At 45.6% G+C, this 22260-nt stretch overlaps 1 protein-coding gene across 2 annotated transcripts in view; it reads left to right on the top strand.

Annotated features, from left to right (window-relative positions):
* MIB1 (MIB E3 ubiquitin protein ligase 1) overlaps positions 1-22260 on the top strand; it is an 83319-nt gene that overhangs the window by 1113 nt on the left and 59946 nt on the right. For both annotated transcript variants that reach the window (XM_083187531.1, XM_083187532.1), the window contains exons 2-4: positions 12097-12268; positions 14052-14181; positions 20895-20999. In XM_083187531.1, the coding sequence (XP_083043657.1) occupies positions 12097-12268; positions 14052-14181; positions 20895-20999 (407 nt within the window). The remainder of the gene's footprint in view (positions 1-12096; positions 12269-14051; positions 14182-20894; positions 21000-22260) is intronic.

The following is a 22260-nucleotide window of genomic DNA, read 5'->3' as shown; positions in this document are numbered from 1 at the left end:
AGAAGACATCTTATTGGTGTAGCCGATTCATGAAAGTTTTGGTATGGCTGTGTAGCAGTCATTCCTGTCCCATAAATGCAGGGACTTCACTTATTTACACAACAGAGAAAAGTACAACTTGTGAAGCATTAAATTATTTTATTGAAAAGTGTTGGACGTATGAATGGTTACTGGTGTTTTTCGTGCACTTTTAATGCTAGTGAAAGTATATGAAAGCGTTTTTAGTGACTTCAGCTTGTTGAATTCATGAGGCGTTTACATGTGACATACATAAAAGTTGCATTGTCAAAAATACTACTGTAAAACGTACAGAAATGCAGGGACTTCACTTATTTACACAACAGAGAAAAGTACAACTTGTGAAGCATTAAATTATTTTATTGAAAAGTGTTGGACGTATGAATGGTTACTGGTGTTTTTCGTGCACTTTTAATGCTAGTGAAAGTATATGAAAGCGTTTTTAGTGACTTCAGCTTGTTGAATTCATGAGGCGTTTACATGTGACATACATAAAAGTTGCATTGTCAAAAATACTACTGTAAAACGTACAGAATATGTTAACACTGGAAATGATGGTTCCTACTATCGTGTCCATTCTTTTCTATCAAACATCTATGTATATTTTATATAAAAGAATCAGTAGATCTGATCCCAAACACTGGCACAATCCTAGATATCTATGTTTATTTTATTTATGAACAGTTTCTTATATAGCGCAGCGTATTCTGTATCTTTACAAATTTGCAGGTTTTTAGCTCACCCTCTTAGTTTGTAATTGAGTGACCTGCTATGTCGTTTGGGCCATCGGTAACTGCAGATTTGAAATAATAAATAATGAACGTATTACACTTGGTTTAACATTAAACCTGATTGCTGGAATAACGAGATGCTACAGCTCTTCTATAGATGGCAGAGAACAATTGCTGCAATTCAAATTTGAATGACCAATCACATGAGGGCTTCCAGGGACGCTAGCCTTGATGTCCTCTTTTGTCTTGTATTTGTGACACGTGACTGCAAGAACCTGATGCCTGAGATGAATGTATATATTAAGATAGCAAGGATCATTTAAATGTGAGGAGTACTTATATGTGTGAAGCAATGTTAAGTTTTAAAACACATACTATATAAATTTTTGGGCGTATATGTTTTTGATATTTGACATTACACATATATTTGTATTGCAAACCTCTTGTATTTTTGGAGCAGACATTTTCATGTACTTAAAAGATTAATGGCAAATGTTTGGTCCAACCTGGCTCTTCTCTGTGATTCTCTATTTTAGACTTGGGAATGCAACTAGCTGCTGTAAGCTTTTTATTGTGATAAAAAACTCTAGTTTTTTTTTATCGTGACCCCCCTAAAAGACATTATTTAATTGTTTGCAAAATTTGGCCAATAATGTAATGTCATTTTTGGGTCCAAAAAATGTAAAATGATGGAAATTGGTTTACAAGGTATAGGCCAGGTATATTGGTGTTCTTTAGTAGTGAGACAAGTGTGTTTAGGCTTGCAGGTGAAAGTGGCTGGAAATGACCCCCATATATGCTTCTATCCATTTAAATGTACCGCAAATTTAATTTGAGTACTAATGCTGCTTTCACATCGCAAAACCTGCTTAAACCAGGTATTTAAAAGTTTTTTTTTTAAATGGGTCTGAGCAAGTTTAACCCCTTTCACACAGCACGTAAATACCTGGTCTAAAGCAGGTTTGTGGTGTGAAAGCAGCATGAAGCAGGGCGGGCGCTGAGAGCATCAGTCCGGGGTTCTTACCACACAGCCTGGATGCCAAGACGATGAGTGGGGGCAGCGGCTCCTCTCCAGGCCTGGCCGCTGCTCCTTGTCGCCTAGAGCCTGATGAGCTGGCCGGGACTGCGGGGGACACCGGCAGCTGCGCTGGGTGCCTGGCAGGGATGCTGCTGGGAGGCTGAGGTAGCCGGGTGTCTGTGCGACGTGCGCCCGGACCGTGGTGATAGGGAGTCTGCTCCCGGGTCCAGGGCTGTGGAGTTGAAGTCGGAGCAAATTTCGAGTACCTGGGGTCGGACTCGGCAAACAATGCACCGACTCCGACAATTATAATTAATGACTTCTCTACTGTAAGAATAAAAACCAATGCATGCAGTGCCTCACGTAACCGCAAAACGAACACGTTAAGTGACCATGAAAAAGCATGCTTTTCATGTGCTTCACTATATGGCACGCAACGCACAATTCGGAGCACCAATACTTATAAATGTATTCTCCCTTGTAGTTTACATCTTATTTCCAACGTTCAATAAGGTTTTCAATACCTCGAAAAATTCATTCAACCAAGCTCGCCCACCATACGCACAACATCTTTTTATGCGGATGAAGATCTTGTTTCATGCGCAGGGTCGTTTGTTTACCTTGGCTAAGCCATTCCTTACGCTGGTTCATATTGATGTACAGGCACCATTTTTCGACGCCAGTAACGATTCGGTAAACAAATCGTTCCTTGTGTCCGTGAATTGAATGGTGACGAGCAAGCAAACCAGCGGACAAACATTGTGTTTGTCCTTTGCTTAAACTGTTCAATACAGTAGACTGATGGCTTCCCAGCCTCTAGTTTCTGTAGTAATAATATGTATGTTGCCTTTCTTTCCTTCAAGGAATGTATCAAATACATTCGCATATTAATACAGAGGAATCGGAGTCGAGGAGTCGGGGTCAGCCGTATGAGGGGTCTGAGTCGGACCATTTATCTCCCGACTCCACAGCCCTGCGGGCCGGGTCACAGGGTGATGGGTGCTGGCACCTGGGTCACAGGCTGATGGGATGTCCTGTCGAGGGTAATGGTATGATGGTGGGGGTTCCCGGTCTGGGGTGCTGGTATGGTAGTCGGGTGCCCGGTCTTGGGTGGTGGGTTGCTGGCATGCCCTATCCCAATACAGGGTAATAATGGTGGGGTGGGCACCTGGTCTGGTATATTGGTGTTGTGTGCTGCCTGGTGAAAGGTGGTGTTGTACCTGGTGTCGGCGCAGTGCATATTTAAAGAGCCGACCGCTCATTACATATGCGCATATGTAATGAGCGGTTGATTTATTAAATATGCACTGCGCTGGGAACCAATAGTGCTCACTGCTGCTTGGGTACCGTTTCAGACCGCAAAAAAAAGGGTCTAAAACGCGTAGAACCCTGTCTTTTTTTACCGTTTCTAAAAAACGTTTTCTTGGAAATGGTAAAATCACTCTGCACCTTTCAGACCGCACAGATTACCGTTTTAAAACGGTTAAAAAATCGGCAAAATATAGTTTTTTTTTTTAGTGCGGTCTGAAAGGGGCATAATTTTGATGGTAAAACAATTACATACTATTTGCCATTTTTTGGTGTACAGGCATATTTGTGTGTATCTCCGTGTAGGAGGGAAAGAGGAGGCAGCGCGGCCAAGATGACAGCCGTCAATCGCTTCAACGTCTGTGGCTCTGTTGTAGTGAACGCCGACGCCGGGAGAGAACTCTGTTCGGCCACGATCAGGTACCTTGTGTCCCTCAACAGCCAGCTGTTGAGGGACACTAGGTACCTGATCGCGGCCGAACAGAGTTCGCTCCCATCGCCGGCGCTCACTACAACAGGACTTATAAGAATCACTGGAACTATAAGAAGTCCATTGATTCTTACTTCACTTTTTCTATGATAGCCACAAAAAGATTGATCGCAGCTAATTATCACGTTTTTACGACTAATTACATTTTTACCTTTAAGGGACATACAAACAGGGCTATTTCAGCACCTTTTCTGACTAGCGTTCCTGATGATGGTGGATTAAAATTTATGTAATATATTTGGATTAGTGAGTGCCCTCATTTGGTCTTTTCTGGTCAACAATTTGGATATTATTGGAGCAGCTGACTGCTGCTTTAGTGGCGCACCCCAGGATTGACATGGTATTGTTGAGTATACGGATATACACTGTGGCCATTATTCTAGTTCACTCTTTCAGACAAAATCCTTCTTAGATTGACAAAACCATGTGCACTGCAGGGGGGCAGATGTAAAATGTGCAGAGAGAATTGGATTTGGATGAGTTATTTTGTTTCTGTGCAGTGTAAATACTGACTGTTTATTTTTACACTGCAATATAGATCTCACTTTAAAGTAAAACCCCACCCAAATCTATTTCTCTCTGCACAAGTTACATCTGCCCCCCTGCAGTGCACATGGTTTTGTTCATCTAAGAAGGATTTTGTCAGAGAGAGTGAACTAGAATAAGGCCCTGTGTGTGTGTGTACCTCTGTCAGGTTGTTACTACCCGGTTTGTTTTATCGCTGCTGTTCCAGTTGAAAAGCAAAATGGAATATGCTGCGCTATCTAAAAAAAAATCTAAATAAACAATGTCTATGTATGTGTATATATCAGGCATTCCCAACCACGGTCCTCAAGGCACACCAACAGTGCAGGTTTTGTAGATATCCAGACTTGAGCACAGGTGACTTAATTAGTATTTGAGTGATTCAGATTAAACTATCTGTGCTGAAGCCTGAATATCACTAAAACCTGGACTGTTTGTGTGCCTTGAGGACTGTGGTTGGGAATGCCTGGTATATATACACTCAAGTGTTCTAAGTCGTTTTTTTTACCCGAGTGCCGCACCTACGTCTCCATTATCTACCCTGTGAGGGCACCGGAGCTCGTTATTCCTGTCGTTGGGAGTGCCAGACCCACCACTACTTTCAACATTCATCTTTTTTATAAGCTTTGCTGGCTTGATCTAATTTGCAGCCGTGAGTTCCCTATTTCTTTATTTGAACTTGATAGCTCTTTATTCAGTTTTTATACTGAACCATTTGTTAAGTTTGGTGTGAATTTATTTACTTCAGTGAGGTTTATGTGAAATCTGTGGTGGACTTTTGTGAATTGTATGCTCGGGTGTAAAAATATTCTTTCGGCCCTGGTCCTTGATAAAATGCCATGGACCAGTGGGTGACAGGGATGCCAGCACACAGTCTTGCATGGAGTACCTTAGTGGGGATGGAAACACAGTGGAATTTGCTCTGTCAGCGAGAGGGGGGTTGTCCCCATGTGTTTTCCTCTGTTCGGTACTCGGATCAGCCGTGAGCTTCCCCTGATTGATAGACTCTATGAATCCAGAAAGAATTTACAGCTGTCTGTGAAAAAGAGGCAGAATTTAGCTGTCACCCTTGGTGATGATGGGTGGTAGGACTCTCCTACAGTGTAGCTCGGTACACTCATGTCACCGAGTGGGTGGACCGCACTATGGATGTCAAAGTTCCAGTCTGTGACAACAAGATGCCTGCTCCTACTCTGATGTTATACAGGTTGAGTATCTTTTATCCACATATCATTTATCCAAATAATTCCAAAACGTACTTTTATTTTTTTATTTTTTGCTAAAACCTACTGTGTATATCTGTAACTGGCACTACCGGGAGAAATAACATGTAACTGGTACTGAATATGTGCAAGGACATGGTTGCTTGGCATTCAAATTCAGTGCCTGAGATAATACACAAACTTTGATTCATGTCTTAAAACCTTGTTTAATGCACAAATAAAATATATTTGTGTGTAACTCATGTGTTTGATATGCTTATACACCATAAATGATACCTCAAGATACATCATTGAAATATAAAAAAATTCCAAAATAGGGAATAATCTGTTATCCAAAATTCTTCTGGTCCCGAGCATTTTGTATAAGGGATACAGTATATAAGTGGTATGATGTAAGTAACAGTAATGGCTCAGTAACAGGGGCCTGGCTGTGACAATACAGAGGAAATTGGGTCCCACCCTTTTGGCTATCAGTGACAGGATAAGGCACCCCCCTCAAGTATGTGTCACCAGAACAGCCACTGACCCCCCCCTACCCCCCAAATTTAGGTCCTAGTGCCCACGGTACTCTTCCATGCTGCCTGGGAAGGAGTCACTCTCCAGCCTCTCGCACCCCGCTGAAACAGTTGGAACAATCAGCCCATCCACCCTGCCTGGCACTGTGAGCTTCTGACGAGGCCCCTCCTCTTTCCCTCATTGGCTCCCAGCTGCTCTCCTTCCAGATTACTACTGCTGCCACCAATACACGCTTTGAGGACTTTCTTTTATACTATGTAAGGATGTTTAATGCCAGTGACACATCCAGTGCTAATGCTTAACTAATTTTTTATGCATTTCTCTGAAAAGTACTTTTGCATGTTTTAACTTTGTTTAGTCTAAAATTGATTAAAAAAACCCATACAATTGTTTACAGACTAATACAGTAGCAAGGTCAGCCCCACATTCCTACATGAGCAGTTCCCCCACCCTACTCTCTGCACTGGGCCAGTTGCTTGATATTGGGGCTCCTGTGCAGTGCAGCTGCTGCACCACTGGTAGTTTTGGCTATTGGGTACCATCCATTGGTTTCAAAGATCCCAACTTGGAGTAATGAGCATTTGCAAATGTAACTTGATTTAACTCCATTTGGATGGCTGTACACTAACACATTTAGGGTTAAATGTAATAGGGTGCGCTTTTTTTTTTAGGTGTCTAAAAAAAATAGCACTAAATTGCACTACTAAAAATCATGTCACATGGCTCTTGGACCGGCCCTGGCTCCAAAAATGCTGGGGACAAAAAACTTAAGGGTCCCCATTTTTGCAACCAGCGGTGTCATGCCACAGCTGGCGGAAACTTTACGCAAGGTCCCCCGGCTGTTACATGAGCACCATAGCTGGTCAGCCCTGGATGGGGTACCTGGGGGAGTGGGGACCCCCCCCCCCCAGGCTTCACCTGTCAAGGGCTGATGCCCGGGGCTGTTCCTGGTGTTCCAGGGTGGTGAACCCCAGGCTGATGTATGCCAACTTTAGATAAAATCACATTGCTTTTTACAGGAAAACTACAAGACTCAGCATGGGGGGCATTAATGTGCCCCCTGGGTCTCATAGTTCACCTGTGAAAAGAATGTGCAAATAAGGAGACACACACCCAGAATAGTAAAATTTTATTAAACACCCCTTTTACGCTTCAATTTTATTCACACGCACACAACATGTAATGTTGGAAGATATCGCATGCAACAGAAGAAGCTCACAGATTGGGCAGAGATTGCTATAATGTGTACAGTATGTACTATACTTCATATACTGCCTCAATATGCCATGCAGCATGAGATGCCTGACATAAGGGAGTTGCCAGGTCCTGTGCAACTCTATTAGCATCGGGCATCTTTTCTGTTTCCAGCTCAATGGGACTAGGACTCACAAGGAGACTGATGATTTATTTGATCAATTACACTTGTATATTGTGTGTGTAGTCTTCATTCTAGCACCCTGCTCCTTGAAAAATCCTAGCAGTTCCTCCTTCCTGCCTGGGGTGTCACTCTCTGCTGTGGTGTTTCTACAACAGTTTGGTTTGTATCTCAACAATGAGATACAAACCAGACTGTTCTTGAAGTACCACAGGAGACAGCCACACCCCAGGCAGGAAGGAGGAACTACAAGGATTTTTACAAGGGGTTGATACTATTAGTGAGTGACAAAGACGTTGTGCTGGGAACCACTCAAAATATTCACCCAAAATAGGTTTCAATCTAAATACTGGCAATAATGACAAAATTAATATTAATAAGGTTATTAAAATTGAAAGACAGTCGAGTGGAGAGTAATTAATAAAACATTTTATATTCGTCAAATATATAAAAAAAACATAAATCTTTCTTATAACATTTAATGAATGTATGAACATACAAGTACCGGCCGATACACAATAAAAAGAAAATAGAAAAAAATCAAAAAATGGAATTATTGGTAAAAATGGGGTTAAAAGTGCATTTTTAGTCACAGGACTTTGTTTCCTGGATGGATTTTAATTGATGCTCCACTGAATTTCAGTCATAAAGAGTGTTTGTTTTAAACAATGTATCCACTCCCTGGGGAGATTGCTGAGATGGCAACTGTAGCTACTTCCCAGAGTACCTTGTTTTGTAAGCAGCGTCTGCCCGGGTTAAAGTCAGCTCCCGTGTGCCGGCCGGCGTTAGATGGATGAAGGGATTTGCAGACTGACGTGTTTCCCCGCCTTCGTCTGTCGGCGGCTTTATCAAAGATCTTTGATAAAGCCGCCAACAGACGAAGGCGGGGAAACGCGTCAGATCTGCAAATCCCTTCATCCATCTAACGCCGGCCAGCACACGGGAGCTGACTTTAACCCAGGCAGACGCTGCTTACAAAACAAGGTACTCTGGGAAGTAGCTACAGTTGCCATCTCGGCAATCTCCCCTATGGAGGGGCATGCCAGTGCCGCCAATGTCACAAAAGGGGCGTGCCCAGGCCATCGCCATAACTAAAGGGGGTGGGCCCGGCCCCTCAGAAGGCACTGCAATGCCAGGGATGCATTGGGCATCACCATCTACGGTGGCTCTGGGCTTCCCCGTGTACACTGGAGGGGTCGGAGGCAGGCTCTTTTAGCGGGGCACTGCTAGAGGGGCAAGGTGCATTTTGTCATTTAAAAATAGGGGAGGGTGCAGCCTAGCGGGAACACTACTGTTCCCTGCCGACTGTAGAAAGGTCGGATGTCAGACCAAACATCGAACCTGAAGGGACATCACAATTTTAATAATTAAACTTCCTATAGGCAGATGTGAGAGTGTAACCTATATTAAAATAATGACACGAACAACAGAAATGCCATTGAAATCAGTCAAAGTTTTTATTCTAAAACATTTTAAATTAGTATGGTGTCATAAAGAAAGAATGGCCAGTGACTGTACCTCTTGCGCTGATCTGATATCCACGACATGAATTTAAGTAAGCCAATTGGCCATTTTGCAATAGAATGTGTTAAGGCTCCAACTATCTTCCCAATACATCATAATAGGCCGGTTAGCCAGCCAGTGCCCCTGACCCGCAGGAGGGTAGGTTAGACTAGATCAGTCTCATTGGAAAGAGAGCGCACCTCCATAAAGCAGCGCATTAGCCACTGGACTGCCGTTCTTTCCCACCACAGAGAGGTTGACAAACCCCAACAATCAAAAAAAAAAAAAAAAAGTTTGAATGGACTATGGTGGGTGTTGAGTTCAGGGTAAAAGTGGCAGCCTCTAGCTAGCATAGAATCAAAATGGCCACAAATAACCTGACTAATGTTGGGGGAGGAGGGGGATGGGACGACTTGGCCCGAGGTGAAAACCTGAAAAACCTGCACGGAGAACATGAGCCAATAGTGTCACCGTGTATTCAGGAAAAATCCCTCGGTACCCTCACCGCTAACGGTGACGAGTGGCTGACCAGATGTGCTGCTCGTAGATGTCTACCACCATGGTCGCCAGGGGGTTCCTGGCGTTTCTGTTCTCTCTGTCGAGCTGCACCACTGGGGGTGGTGCAGCTTGACAGAGAAAAATGCTTTCAGAACTTGATACATTTCAAAAGACAGCAGTTCCCATTATAAACATAGGAACTGCGAAAACCGTAAACATGTGATATCCGTGCCCTTCATCTTCCAAAAATAAAGGCGATAGCAATTTCACACATTTGTGGGATACCTAAATTTCAATTTTTTTTTGTCATTATCCCCTTGATAAATGCGCCCCTTAATTTGCATTAAATCCACCTGTAACCTTTCAATCTTTTTTCCAACATAGAGAAATGCTAAAATTACTACCAGATTCTGCCTCCTGGCGACCATAATTTCTTGAGGAGGAAGCAGAATCTGATCATGGGCGGGTGCACTAGCGGTAACCGCCGGTTAGAGAGTCCATCAACCTATGGTACCTAGTACCTACGGCGGTATGAGAGCAGGTCCACCGAGGCATCAGGAGCCAATCACAGTTTACGGTTCGGCAGCGGATCAGGAGCGGCAACAGTAGCTCCTGATTGTCTGTCGGACCACCGTGAGCTCCAATCTAGCGCGAGTTTAGAAATATCAACGGTGACAGTGGGATAACTTATGCTGTAGCTGCTCGTGCCTGCCCTGGCAGCTCTGCGACAGACTGTGCCGCCCCACTGCCGCGCAACAGAGCTGCCCGCTCCCGACAGAGATGGATACAGAGGGGGGATCGCCCCTTAGGCAGCCAGAAGTCCTGCTCCCTCCCCTCCTCCGGTGCATCTCTCACCCGGCCACACTGTCACCCAAAGCCTGCCTGTCTGTGCTGCTCTCTCTGTCACTGCCCGCTGGAGAGAGTGTCCAGCACCCGGCGGCATAGACTGCAGGACCGGGTCCACCTCCCTGCAGTAGCGCTCAAGCTCCTAGCACATTGTGCCTGCTCTGTGCTGAGCGCTGGGAGATCCTAGACTGGGGTTGTTTAGACACTCCAAGCGACGGCAGGGAGGCCTCGCTCCAACACATGGACCAGAGGCTGAGACTCCTAATTCCAGCCAGGGAGCAGAGTTCTGCTGAGGGTACCAGGGACCAGCACAGTGTGTGTCAGGGTCAGGAGTAGTAGCTCTGCAGGCTGCAGCACAGTATGTGTCAGGGTCAGGAGTAGAAGCTCTGCAGGCTGCAGCAAAATATGTGTCAGGGAGGGGAGGCTCTACAGGCTGCAGCACAGTGTGTGTCAGACAGAAGAGGCTCTGCAGGATGCAGCACAATATGTGTTAGGGAGGAGAGGCTCTGCGGGCTGCCATATCAACCCTTGTCCCCTCTCACAGTACAGGCTGCTGGGCTGCCTAAAGAACGCATCCGCGTACAGCGCCAAACTTAGGAAGAACCCATTATCCTAAATACCACAGCCGGACTGGACAAATCATATGCTGCGCTGCGGGGCCTAAATAACACTTGAAAACGTTGCTGCCGGTAGTCTGGGGACCTGCTCATCCTCCAGGCCAATTGCAAGGCAGCGGTGTAGGTATTGTTCATCAGAGGGAAGAGAGGGGACGGCAGACTCAGAGTGCCCCTGGTCCCTGCCCGTGTGTGACTGGAAGGGGGATGGTCAAGATTAACTGTAATCCGCCCACCCTAGAAGTCTAGATCCGCCACTGGGAGGTGAGAGTGGCATTAGTTGAGTTAAGAACTTGAAATGTGTGAGCTGCATAGGAGTGTGTGGGGGGCATCAGGGGTGTGGCATCAGTGGGAGAGCTGGGTCAGGGATATGAACGATGAGCCACTGTGCAATGGACCTGCTCACATACACCCGGGTGGATTGATGAATTCTCTTATAGCAACGAGCATGTTTACTCCATGGCACCGCATGTTACCCCCATGGTACTGCATGTTAACCCCTGGTATCAAGCATGTGGCTCCTCCTTTTTCATCCTGGCTCCTAGATTTTAAAGAAATAACCTAAAGGCCCCCATACACTAGCCGATTTTGGTCCGATTTAGGCCAGATCAGTCGGATCTGGCCGAAATCGGACCAAAATCGGCTAGTTTTGATGTCCTCTCAGATCCGATGCGCGGTCCCGTGCGCATCGGATCTGCGTTGGATGGTCGGACCTGCTGCACGTCCGACCACCCGACTTGGGACCTAGTGGGGCGGTGCGGCGGTAGGGGGGGCTGGGGACGCTGCGGGGGACACAGGCGGCATAGAACCGGGCAGGGGGAGCCGGGAGCTGTCAGTATTGAATACAAAAAAAAAAGCCCATACAATGAATGGGCGGCCTGTGATTGGCTGAGCGCTCTCTCAGCCAGTCAGCAATTGGCTGAGAGAGCGCTCAGCCAATCACAGGCTGCCCATTCATTGTATAGGCTTTTTTTTTCTAGCACTGACAGCTCCCGGCTCCCTCTGCCCGGCTCTATGCCGCCTGTGTCCCCAGCAGCGTCCCCAGCCCCCCCTGCTCCCACCAGCAGCCCTGCTCTGTAGGCCCCCTCCCTGCTCCCAGGGTTTTTTACATGTGATAAATCGAGACGATTTATCACATGTAAAAAATGGCACATCAAGTGCCAATCTAATCAAGCTCCCCCGGGGAGCAGCCGGGAAGCTCAGGGGGAAGTCGGGGGCGACTTGTCCTAAGGACAAGTCGCCCTAGTAGTGTATGGGGGCCTTTAGAAGGTCCTGGGCCGCTCAAGAGAGCACTGCATGTGGCTTCACAGTCTATGGGGGCTTTAAGATATGACTCGCTTGACTATCAGTAGTGCTGTTCAATTATCTAATTGTGAAACCAGCAACTTAGCTGCATATCTTCTCTTCTCTCATTTCAATGCTGTGTTTTAGGAGTGAAACATGATGGGACAATGTGTGATACATGCCGACAACAACCGATTATTGGCATTCGTTGGAAGTGTGCTGAATGTACAAACTATGATCTGTGCACTGTGTGCTATCATGGTGACAAACACCACCTGAGACATCGTTTCTACAGAATTACTACTCCCGGAAGTGAACGGTAACTGTTTTTTACATTTTGGTTAAATATCTGTTAACATTTGCGTCCATTTAAACCTGTAAATTGTGGCTTACTTATGCATGGGAAACAGGATATGATCTAAAGCAATAGTTTATTGCTCTTTGCAGATATGAGCAGACTGAAGGATTTTTTCATATTTTCAAACCTTGTTCAGATCTGATTGCAATACAAATTTGTTCTCACAATGGGCAATATCATGTGCACTGCAGGTGGAACAGATGTAACATGTGCAGAGTGTGTTAAGGTGCCCACACACTAGAAAGATCTGCGATCATAAGATGTGCGCATAAATTAGCCTTCAAATCTTTTGTCCGATCTGGACAAAATATTTCAGGCAAGTGCACATCTTTACCAAAGATTTTTCTTAAGATCCCGTGTGCGTTCCTATGGATCTTTTGTTAAATCTTCTGATCTTTTGTGCAGCACGTAAGATCAGAAGATTTAGCAAAAGATCCACGGGAGCGAGCATCGGCCGATTTTCGACCGATTAATGTAGGGTACACACCAGGACGACCCGCTCACGATGCACATCGTGAGCGGGTCCTCAGTGTCTCGTCCGACCCGCTCACGGTGACACGGGGGGGCACGACCCGCTCACGATGTGCACCGTGAGCGGGTCCGATCCGATGGCAACCCGCTCTCGGCTGTATGGTCGTTATTGAGATCCTACCTGCAGCAGGTAGGATCTCAATAACGACCGACCGACCCGCGGGACCGCGCATAGGATCGGTATCGGTCCACACCAGTTTAGAAAAGGGCCCAATCACCACACAATCTACATCCAATTGGTCGGAATTGGATCTAGATTGAGGGGATCGGACCCTAGTCGTCCTGGTGTGTACCCAGCATATCGGTAAATATCGGCCGATATATTGGCCGATTTATCGAAAATCAGCCCAAAAATCGTTCTAGTGTGTGGGCACCTTTAGATTTGGGTGGGGTGTGTTGAAACTGAAATCTGAGGTCTCAATGAGACCTCTATGTATAGTAGGACTCTTAAGGTGCCCACACACTAGAAAGATCTGCGATCGTAAGATGTGCGCATAAATTAGCCTTCAAATCTTTTGCCTGTCCTGGACAAAAGATTTCAGGCAAGCGCACATCTTTACCAAAGATTTTTCTTAAGATCCCATGTGCGTTCCTATGGATCTATTGTTAAATCTTCTGATCTGTCATGCAGCACGTAAGATCAGAAGATTTAGCAAAAGATCCACGGGAGCGCGCATCGGACCAAAATCGGCCGATTTTTGATCGATTATCGGTAAACATCAGATGATATATCGGAAATCGGCCAACAAATCGTTCTAGTGTGTGGGCACCTTTAGGGGCAGCGAACACTTGTGTAAGATTAGGCTGCCATAGGGCTTCCTCCCTAAATCTGCAATACACAACATTTAGCACAGTTTGTTTTATAAGCTGCTATGCTGATCGTATACTTTTTTGCACTGGAGTTGGTTAAATCAAAAACTTAGTAAAGGGTAGGGTTCCATTATCTGGCAACTCTTAAGTCTTTAGCATTTTTAGCGGATTTTTTGAGGATCCTCTCACAGCAACGTTGGCACTCGAAGGGTTAAAGAATGTTGAAATGCTTAGACCTTGCCAGCTTGAGTGCTACCCTTTTCCTGCTGGTGTTTGGTACCCTGTATGGAACACCACCCCCAGGACAGCTCAAGGCAAAATACTGAGCCACAGGATTATCCATGAGTTCTGGCCACCTGCGTCTTTGTATATGTGTGTATTTTAATCATTGTTTTATCCTTAGAGTTCTTTTGGAGTCCCGGCGCAAGTCCAAGAAGATCACTGCAAGAGGGATTTTTGCAGGCGCTAGAGTGGTGCGTGGAGTAGACTGGCAGTGGGAAGACCAGGATGGTGGCAATGGTAGAAGAGGAAAGGTAGGAATATAGTGTTTTGAATTATTTTACATGAAAACATTAATTTACAAATTATTCAGCATATACAGTTGCTGTATGTTTTATTGAGGCTTCAGTTATTTACTAAAATTATATTTCAGCTGGCCCTACTTCAGGACAATATTATTCCAACCAAGAATAATGATTGCGCAGTAGCAAACAAAAATCATTTGTTTGTTCCTAGAGGCCTTAAAAACGCCAAAAATGATTGTTCCAATTATTTTGGAAATTTAAAACTTTTTTTTTTTTTTTACCCAGCTAATCGTTCTAGTGTAAAGCTGGCCATATCCTTGTCCGATCTGGCCACTTTTCACCTGATTCTGATGGATCAGGCTGAAAAATTGGTGAAAAGTGGCCAATTCGGATGTGTTTGACATCTAATCTGGTCCCATGTGCATCGTATTGGAGTCTGGCACGCCTAACCTCCGACTCGGCAGGCTTCCTGGCAGTGGGGAATGGGATTGAATGCAGTATATCAAATGCAAAAGGATAACAGGACCTTCCTATGCGGCTCGAGGGATTGGCTGCAACTTCTCTAAAGGGAGAAGTAGCAGCAGTGTATGGGCACCTTAAGTTGGAGACTTACTCCTAAATGAATGATAAGAAGAAGACTATATTTTTTCCCCACAATCTTCCATATTCAGAGAGCATCTGTGGTCAGATCTTCCCTGCCATATCGGGGGTGACTCTGCACTTAGCCACACCCATACATCCTATAAGCACCTCTTACCCCCACACCACCTATCAGGGCTACTCCTCCAATCCTCGGAGGCGAGCATCAGTTTTTCGAGGGAACCATGTGTCTTTCTCCCTAGCACAGGAAGAGGAAAGGAAGGGGAGGAACGGCAGCACTGTCTGTCCCATTACTCTGCAGTCCTACTGCTGCAACCCCTGTCAACCAATGATTCCCTGGTAGTCAAGCATGGAGGAATAGATTCAGTGTAGAAACATCATGTTTCCTGTTACTGTAGTGACTGATCTTAGTACTGCCAGCATTGTGTAATTCTTATCCAGATACCCACTATACCCAAAACAGTGGTCATCCAGGCACTATGAGGGTTCAATGGTCATCATCATCTATGTACCCTCCATGGGACTGACATTATATCATCACCCTAGACATTTGGGACTGGTAAGGTTGAGGCACCAGTAGCTGAGCCCACCTGTAGTGCAGGAATAAGCTTCTTTCATGTGTGCTCTTAATGTCTTTGCTTTGTGAGTGAATGTATAGAGCAGGGTCAGGCAACCTGTGGCTCTGGGTTTGTAGAATCACCAGGCAACCGGTCCCTGCCGCACAGTGTGTCTAGTAGAAGTGTCTGTCACTGTGTTGTGTTTAATAGTGAAGACTGGTTGTGAAATGGTTTGTAAATTAGCAATAGCCATCTGCTCCACTCAGTCTTCATCCTTCAGCTACCTGTGCACGCTTGTTCCTTCTCACACCCTCTCCCTGAAACATTATGGGGTAACGGTACTTGTTTCCTAGCACGGCCACAAATCTTGGCCATCGGGGGTAATTTTAGTGGCCGTGAAAAATCGGGTCGGTCGCGTCGTGTGCGCCTAAAAATGCTTAAATGGTCCACCCGCGATGGCCGCGATTTCCCCATAGGGAACAATGTTAAATGCCTCAATTTAGCCGCGATGCCCCCGATTTCCCATAGGAAACAATGTTAAATGGGTCAATTTACCCAAATCATCATAGGGAAGCATGGTAAATGGGCCAGAAAGCCCAAAAAACCCCCCTGACCAGTGAAATGTCCCCCCAAAAGTAGTTCACGCCACCCCGCGATGAACGTGAACCCGAAGCGTGGCGAGGGGCGACGGTACGCGTCCTCCGACCTTTTCATACCCCCACTATCCACTAGGGCGTGGAGTGAGAATAGAATAGTGTGGCGAGCGCAGCGAGCCACCGAGCCCGTGGCGAGCGGACGCGGATACCTTCACAGGTAAACGCGTCCCTTCGCAGGCTTCACAGGTATCCGCGTCCCCTCGCGGGGCTCGCTGCGCTCGCCACGCTTCGGGCTCGGTGGCTCGCTGCGCTCGCCACACTATTCTATTCTCACTCCACGCCCTAGTGGATAGTAGGGGTATGAAAAGGTCGGAGGACGCGTACCGCCGCCCCTCGCGGGCTCGCTGCGCTCGCCACGCTTCGGGTTCACGTTGATCACGTGGTGGCGTAAACTACTTTTGGGGGGACATTTCAATGTTCAGGGGTGTTTTTGGCCCATTTACCATTGTTCCCTATGATGATTTGGGTAAATTGAGCCATTTCACATTGTTTCCTATGGGAAATCGTGGTCATCGCGGGTAAATTGAGGCATTTAACATTGTTCTCTATGGGGAAATCGCGGGCATCGCGTCTGGCCCATCGCACCCGATTTTTTTGCGCATGCGATGCCCGCGATGGCCCCGATTTTACCCCCGATGACCGCGATTATGATCGTTGTGGCCGTGCTAGGAAACAAGTACCGGGGTAACTTTTACTCAAGCTTCTAAACATGAAAAAGAGGTGATGTTGCCCATAGCAACCTATCAGATTCTGTGTTGCATTTTCTAGGATGCAATAGAGAAATGATAGACAAAATCTGATTGGTTGTTATGGGCAACATCACCTCATTTCATTTTGAGAAGTTTTAGTAAATTTACCCCTATGTGTCCATAAAGTACCTGACCCCTCTTTTTGTCACTTTGTGTACCCATTTAATACCTGATCCCTCTACCCTGTCACCCTGAGCGCCCGTTCGAGCCCTCTTCCATATTACTTGAGTCCTGTTGGAGAAAGAGCTATATAAATAAAATTATTTCCATGTGCACCCATATAATCGCTGGCCCACTCCCCTGTCACCCTGTGTGACCATACAGGACCTGACCCCTCTTCCCTGGTATCTGAGGCTGCCGGGGCCACTCACCTCTCTTCTCCAGTCCCTGCTGCAGACTGGCGCCCTCCAGTGGCCGGTGCCCTAGGCCGATGCCTAGAGCTGTCTAATGGTGGCATTGGCCCTAAATTATATATATATTGCTGGCTTGTAAGTAACATTGGTGGGCAGTGATGCCAGTAAAATATACATTGCATGTGCCAGCAATGTATATATTACTGGCTAATTCATAATTATTTGTGGGCAGCAAGCAAATTAATAATCATTGGTGCCCAGTGGTGCCAATAATATATACATTGCTGGCCTGTGCGGGCGCGCACATCATCACTAGTTGGTAATCTGGGAGGCATACACACTAGCCAATTTTCAATTGAAAATCACTCAAAACTGCTGTTTTGAACGATTGTCAGCTGAAAATCGGCAAGTGTGTATGGTCCTTTACAAATGATGCAGTGTAAAAGGCTAGTTCTGTGGTAGTCACTCGCCATCACCTCATTCTGAATGGTAGAGGTGCCTCTTCTGGTATCTCCACAGTCTGCACCAGCAGGGCTACTTATGACAAAGTGTCTTCACAGAGAGGGAGCTGACTATCAGGGCATACTGCACAGAGGTGTAACACATTATACCAGGCATCTTCAGTGTTCCCATTGCTTTGTCAGTGGAATATCATTTGTAAATCTCAGCATGGTTGTTATTGGTATATGACTAATCCCTTTCCATACAGGAGGCTGGGATGCTGTTCTACAAAATGGAGATATAGTTTTAAGTTACCATTTTTTTTTCTATGTTCGGTACTTCTTTACTTTCACGGCGCCAGGCGTACTTCCGGGTTACGCTCGCCACTAATTAAGTAAAATAAACTAAGTTAACGCCATGCCAACATGGATAGTTCATACCTCCACTATCCATGTTGGCATGGAGTTGATTTTAATTAGCGTGGCGAGCGTAGCGAGCCACCGAGCCCGCAGCGTGGGCGAGCGTAGCGCGCCCCGCAAGGGGGCTCTGACGCGCGGCGCCATGCTGGCGCCGTGAAAGTAAAGAAGTACCCTATGTTCTAATATTCTATATAAGATGTAGTGCAGCAATAAGTGATCTCACTGTGCATGCATAAGCCAGCCACACACTTTTACTCAATGATAGGAGCTTCCACTAATGGGAAATGTTACCATTACATTCTGCATATTACTGGTTGCACAGCATTGCATACAGCAGAGCATAAAATGTTTTATACTTTCCTACAAATTCAAGTAGTATGTTTCCCCCCCCCCCCCCTCTTTAAAATCTTTTAACTAATATATCTCCTGCTTACCTTTTAGGTCCATACAAACTGGGCGATTTTACCCAGCGTGTATGGACAGTGATGATTGCTGTCATCGCCGGGGAAAAGCCGCTCAGTACATACACACTGAGGGGCTTTTCCCCCTGTCCGGCGCTGTCAGCAGGGGGCTGACTGCTTTGCATAGCACAGCGCTATGCAAAGCCGTCCACAAAGCCGCTCATCTGCTGGTAATACTTTCAGCTCAAAATCACCCAGTGTGTATGGCCCATTACAGTCCTAATCTGACCACTGAGCCCGTACTATATCATGGAGACCTAAATTCATCAATCTCTGAAAATTCTATATTTTCGGAGCTTGTCTGTGGAAACTTTCTCCATCTTCAGATGGCGTTTGTTCCTGCTTCCCGTTCTTTCCTATGGGAATCTAGTTCATGGTTAAACTCCTTCTGCCAGATGTCCTGCATGCACAGTATCACTGCCAAGTCAAGTAGCGGTGAAGGAATAGCGGAGACAGGTTTCTCTGCACCGGAGCAACTTTGGATTGTTCCAGTGAATTTTGTGTTCAAACGCCACTTCTCACACAAGTGTGATACCGAATTATCTCAGCCCCCGGTAACTACTATGATTAATAGGCCCCTTAGTATATAATTCTTCTGTTTCTTTTGGTATAGAAGATCAGCGATGTCTAGATTGACATTGACTTGGTCCACCAAGAATGGTCGACCGCGGCTAGGCGCATAAAAATAGACTGCGACATCTATCACAGGTCTTCAACCTGTGGCCCTCCAGATGTTGTGGAACTACATATCCCAGCATGCCATGAGGGTTTTTGGCATGCTCTTATAGGAAAAAATGTGGCAATGCATGTTGGAACATGTAGTTTCACAACCTCTGGAGGGCCACAGGTTGAAGACCCATGGTCTAGATCAATGTAACAAAAATTCAACACAACGAGAATATCGACAGGAACATGGTTGACAGTGAAAAGGTCGACACACAAGTTTTTTGTGGATTGTTTAGTGTCGACATGGACACTGTATAAGCCTTGTGCATTATTTTCTTCCTCTGTCCACTAGGACGGTAAAGTATGGACCATGTTCATGTTGACCTTTTGCTTGTATTGACCTACTGTCAATTGCATATATTCAATGCCGTGGGCGAGCGGTGACTGCGAGCAGGACTTTTTGCTCGCAGTCACCGCTCACCCTCTCAGTATTCAACTGCCCCCCCCCTCATTCGCAAATTCCCCCTCGCTCCTTTTTTTGAGCGAGGGGGAATTTGCGAATGTGCCTCCAAAAACTGCGAGAGCCGAGGCTAATTACAGCTAGTTTGCTGCACTAGCCGCGGCTCTCGCAGTTTAGGGGAATCCTCGCAGTTCTGTGACTGCGAGGATTCCCCCGGAACGTTGCATAGTGCGAGCGGCCGGCGCGGGGGTTAAACTGCGAGGATCACTGGTTTTCTGTGATCCTCGCAGTTTAACCCCCTCGCCGGCCGCTCGCACCGGCATTGAATACTGCACAATGTCGATCTAGTGTATGCCGATCATTTTTAGGCATCTAACTAGTTTGGCATAGAATACTGTACCATTCTTTATTGCCAGCAAATGATGTAAACATTTTCTTGTGATAACCTCTGAGCCACATATTTCATTATATCTTTGGCTTGCTATCTCCCAGTCTGTTTTCATACACTGCATTCTCTTTGGAACACAGGAGAAAACCCTCTTGTGGATAAACCCCAATTGTCTTGTGTTTTCTGCAAAGCAATTAAATAGTACATGTGATCTTTCTGTACAATAACAGATGCAATTACAGTTTATAGCATCAAACTTGCACCCTACCCTTTCGCAGTGTTGGAGAGAGAGCCTAGTTTATACATTAGACCAGTGGTAGCCAAACCTAGCCCTCGAGAGCTACCAACAGTTCACATTTTCCAGACAACCTAGCTGCTGCACTCATTAATCACTGACACATTTTAAAAGATACACAGATGGAGCTAATTAGCTCACTTGTGATTCTGTGAGGAGACCTGCAAAACATGCACTGTTGGTAGCTCTCGAGGACTAGGGTTGGCTACCCCAGCATTAGACAGAACTGTTGATCACTCTTTGAAGCCTGTCAAGAATTGTACTCTTGAATGGAAGAGCAGCACCTATATTGCAGTACATTCTCAAACTTGGTCCTCAGGACCCCGCACAGTTTTCCAGGTCACCCGACTGGTGCATTCATTACTCAATTACACATTTTAAAAGTTCCACAGGTGGAGCTTATTATTTGACTTGATTCTGTTAGGAGACCTGTAAAACATGCACTGTGTGGGGGGGTCCTGAGGGCAAACTTTGAGAACCTCAGATATATTGGATATAAATTAGGTTAAATATTGAAATGAAACAATTTACAAATACATGGTCATGAGTATTTTTATTTCTCTGATCACACATTTTAATTTCCTTTTGAATAATTAAAATAGAAAGCATTTAAGACACAATTTTTTTTTGTGAGGTGTATTTGAATGTTTCTGACCTTTTTTTTTATTACCTTTTAGGTTACAGAGATCCAAGATTGGAGTGCATCAAGCCCACACAGCGCAGCCTATGTCCTCTGGGACAATGGGGCTAAAAACCTTTACAGAGTTGGATTTGAAGGCATGGTAGGCGGTTTAAAATCAAACAACAAATCCTAGAATTGCTTGGAGGTGGTGAGGTGAAGAGATTGGCTTAGTTTTATGGCTTTTTGTTAGTTCTTTTGTCGTATCCGTCTGCCAGCTTGGGTGCAGCAGTCCAGCCCTTTTGTGATGCATCTGGGGCCACCATACTATACAATAGCATGAAATCAGGGTATGCTTGTGCTCTTTGACCCTGCCAGCTGTGTACATCTTAATTGAATTATAGCTCCCTGATTATAACTGGACATTAATGCTTGCATGAAAAACGTGATTCCTTTTATCCTGCTTAGGCCTTTAGTTTATTTTTTTAAAGGAGAGCAAAAAAATATATATATTATTTTTTTGGGGTTATGTACAGTAGTTCCAGTTTTCTTTGCTTATGTGTGTCTGGTGCATTGGGTATGGATCATTGGACAGACAGCAACAAGGTCAACATGGGTTAGGTTGACATGGGGAAAGTCGACAGTCAAAAGGTCGACATGGGGTTTTTCACTTTTTTTTTTTGTCCCAAATTTCGACACCGTTGACATGGACCCTGAAACGTTACAATGTGTCTCCTCGCATGGCTTGCTGTGCTCACCATGCTTTGGACACGGTGCCTTGCTATGCTCGGCACACTATTTTATTCTCCCACTACTCCCTAGAGCAGGCATGTCCAACGTTGGCCCTCCAGATGTTGTGAAACTACATATCCCAGCATGCTTTGCCACAGTTTTGCTATTAGAGAATGCTAAAACTATTGCAAAGCATGCTGGGATGTGTAGTTTCAAAACATCTGGAGGGCCAACGTTGGACATGCCTGCCCTAGAGGATGGTAGAGCATGAAATACCGCCTGTCAGCACGTCTGCTCAAAAACAGTGAAAACCCCCATGTCGACCTTTTGAATGTCGACAAATGGCCAGTCAACAAAACCCATGTTGACCTGCCTGCATGTCGACCTTCAGTCAAGTCGACCTAGTGACCGTTTCCCGGGGGAATTTCAAAGAACTAGTGCAACAAATGTAGTGTTTCCTTTGCTACCGATCAGAATGTAAGTGTTTCTGGTCAGCTGAGTGTAGGCGACACCACCTATTTCCATTGGACCAGTGTTCATAAATGACCCAAGTGTAAATAAAGACTTGCGTATCCTGATGGCTGATTCTTTTATCATTGCTGAAGCAAACTGTGTGCTGATACCTTCTGCACAGGATATGCTTGTGTAGAGAGAACCGGTGACCATTATAAATAGGCTTGTCGGCGAGTGGT

This window comes from Crinia signifera, chromosome 5, assembly GCF_055691185.1.
Source record: "Crinia signifera chromosome 5, ASM5569118v1, whole genome shotgun sequence".
Classification (NCBI taxonomy): domain Eukaryota; kingdom Metazoa; phylum Chordata; class Amphibia; order Anura; family Myobatrachidae; genus Crinia; species Crinia signifera.
This window is presented reverse-complemented; position numbering and strand designations above follow the sequence as displayed.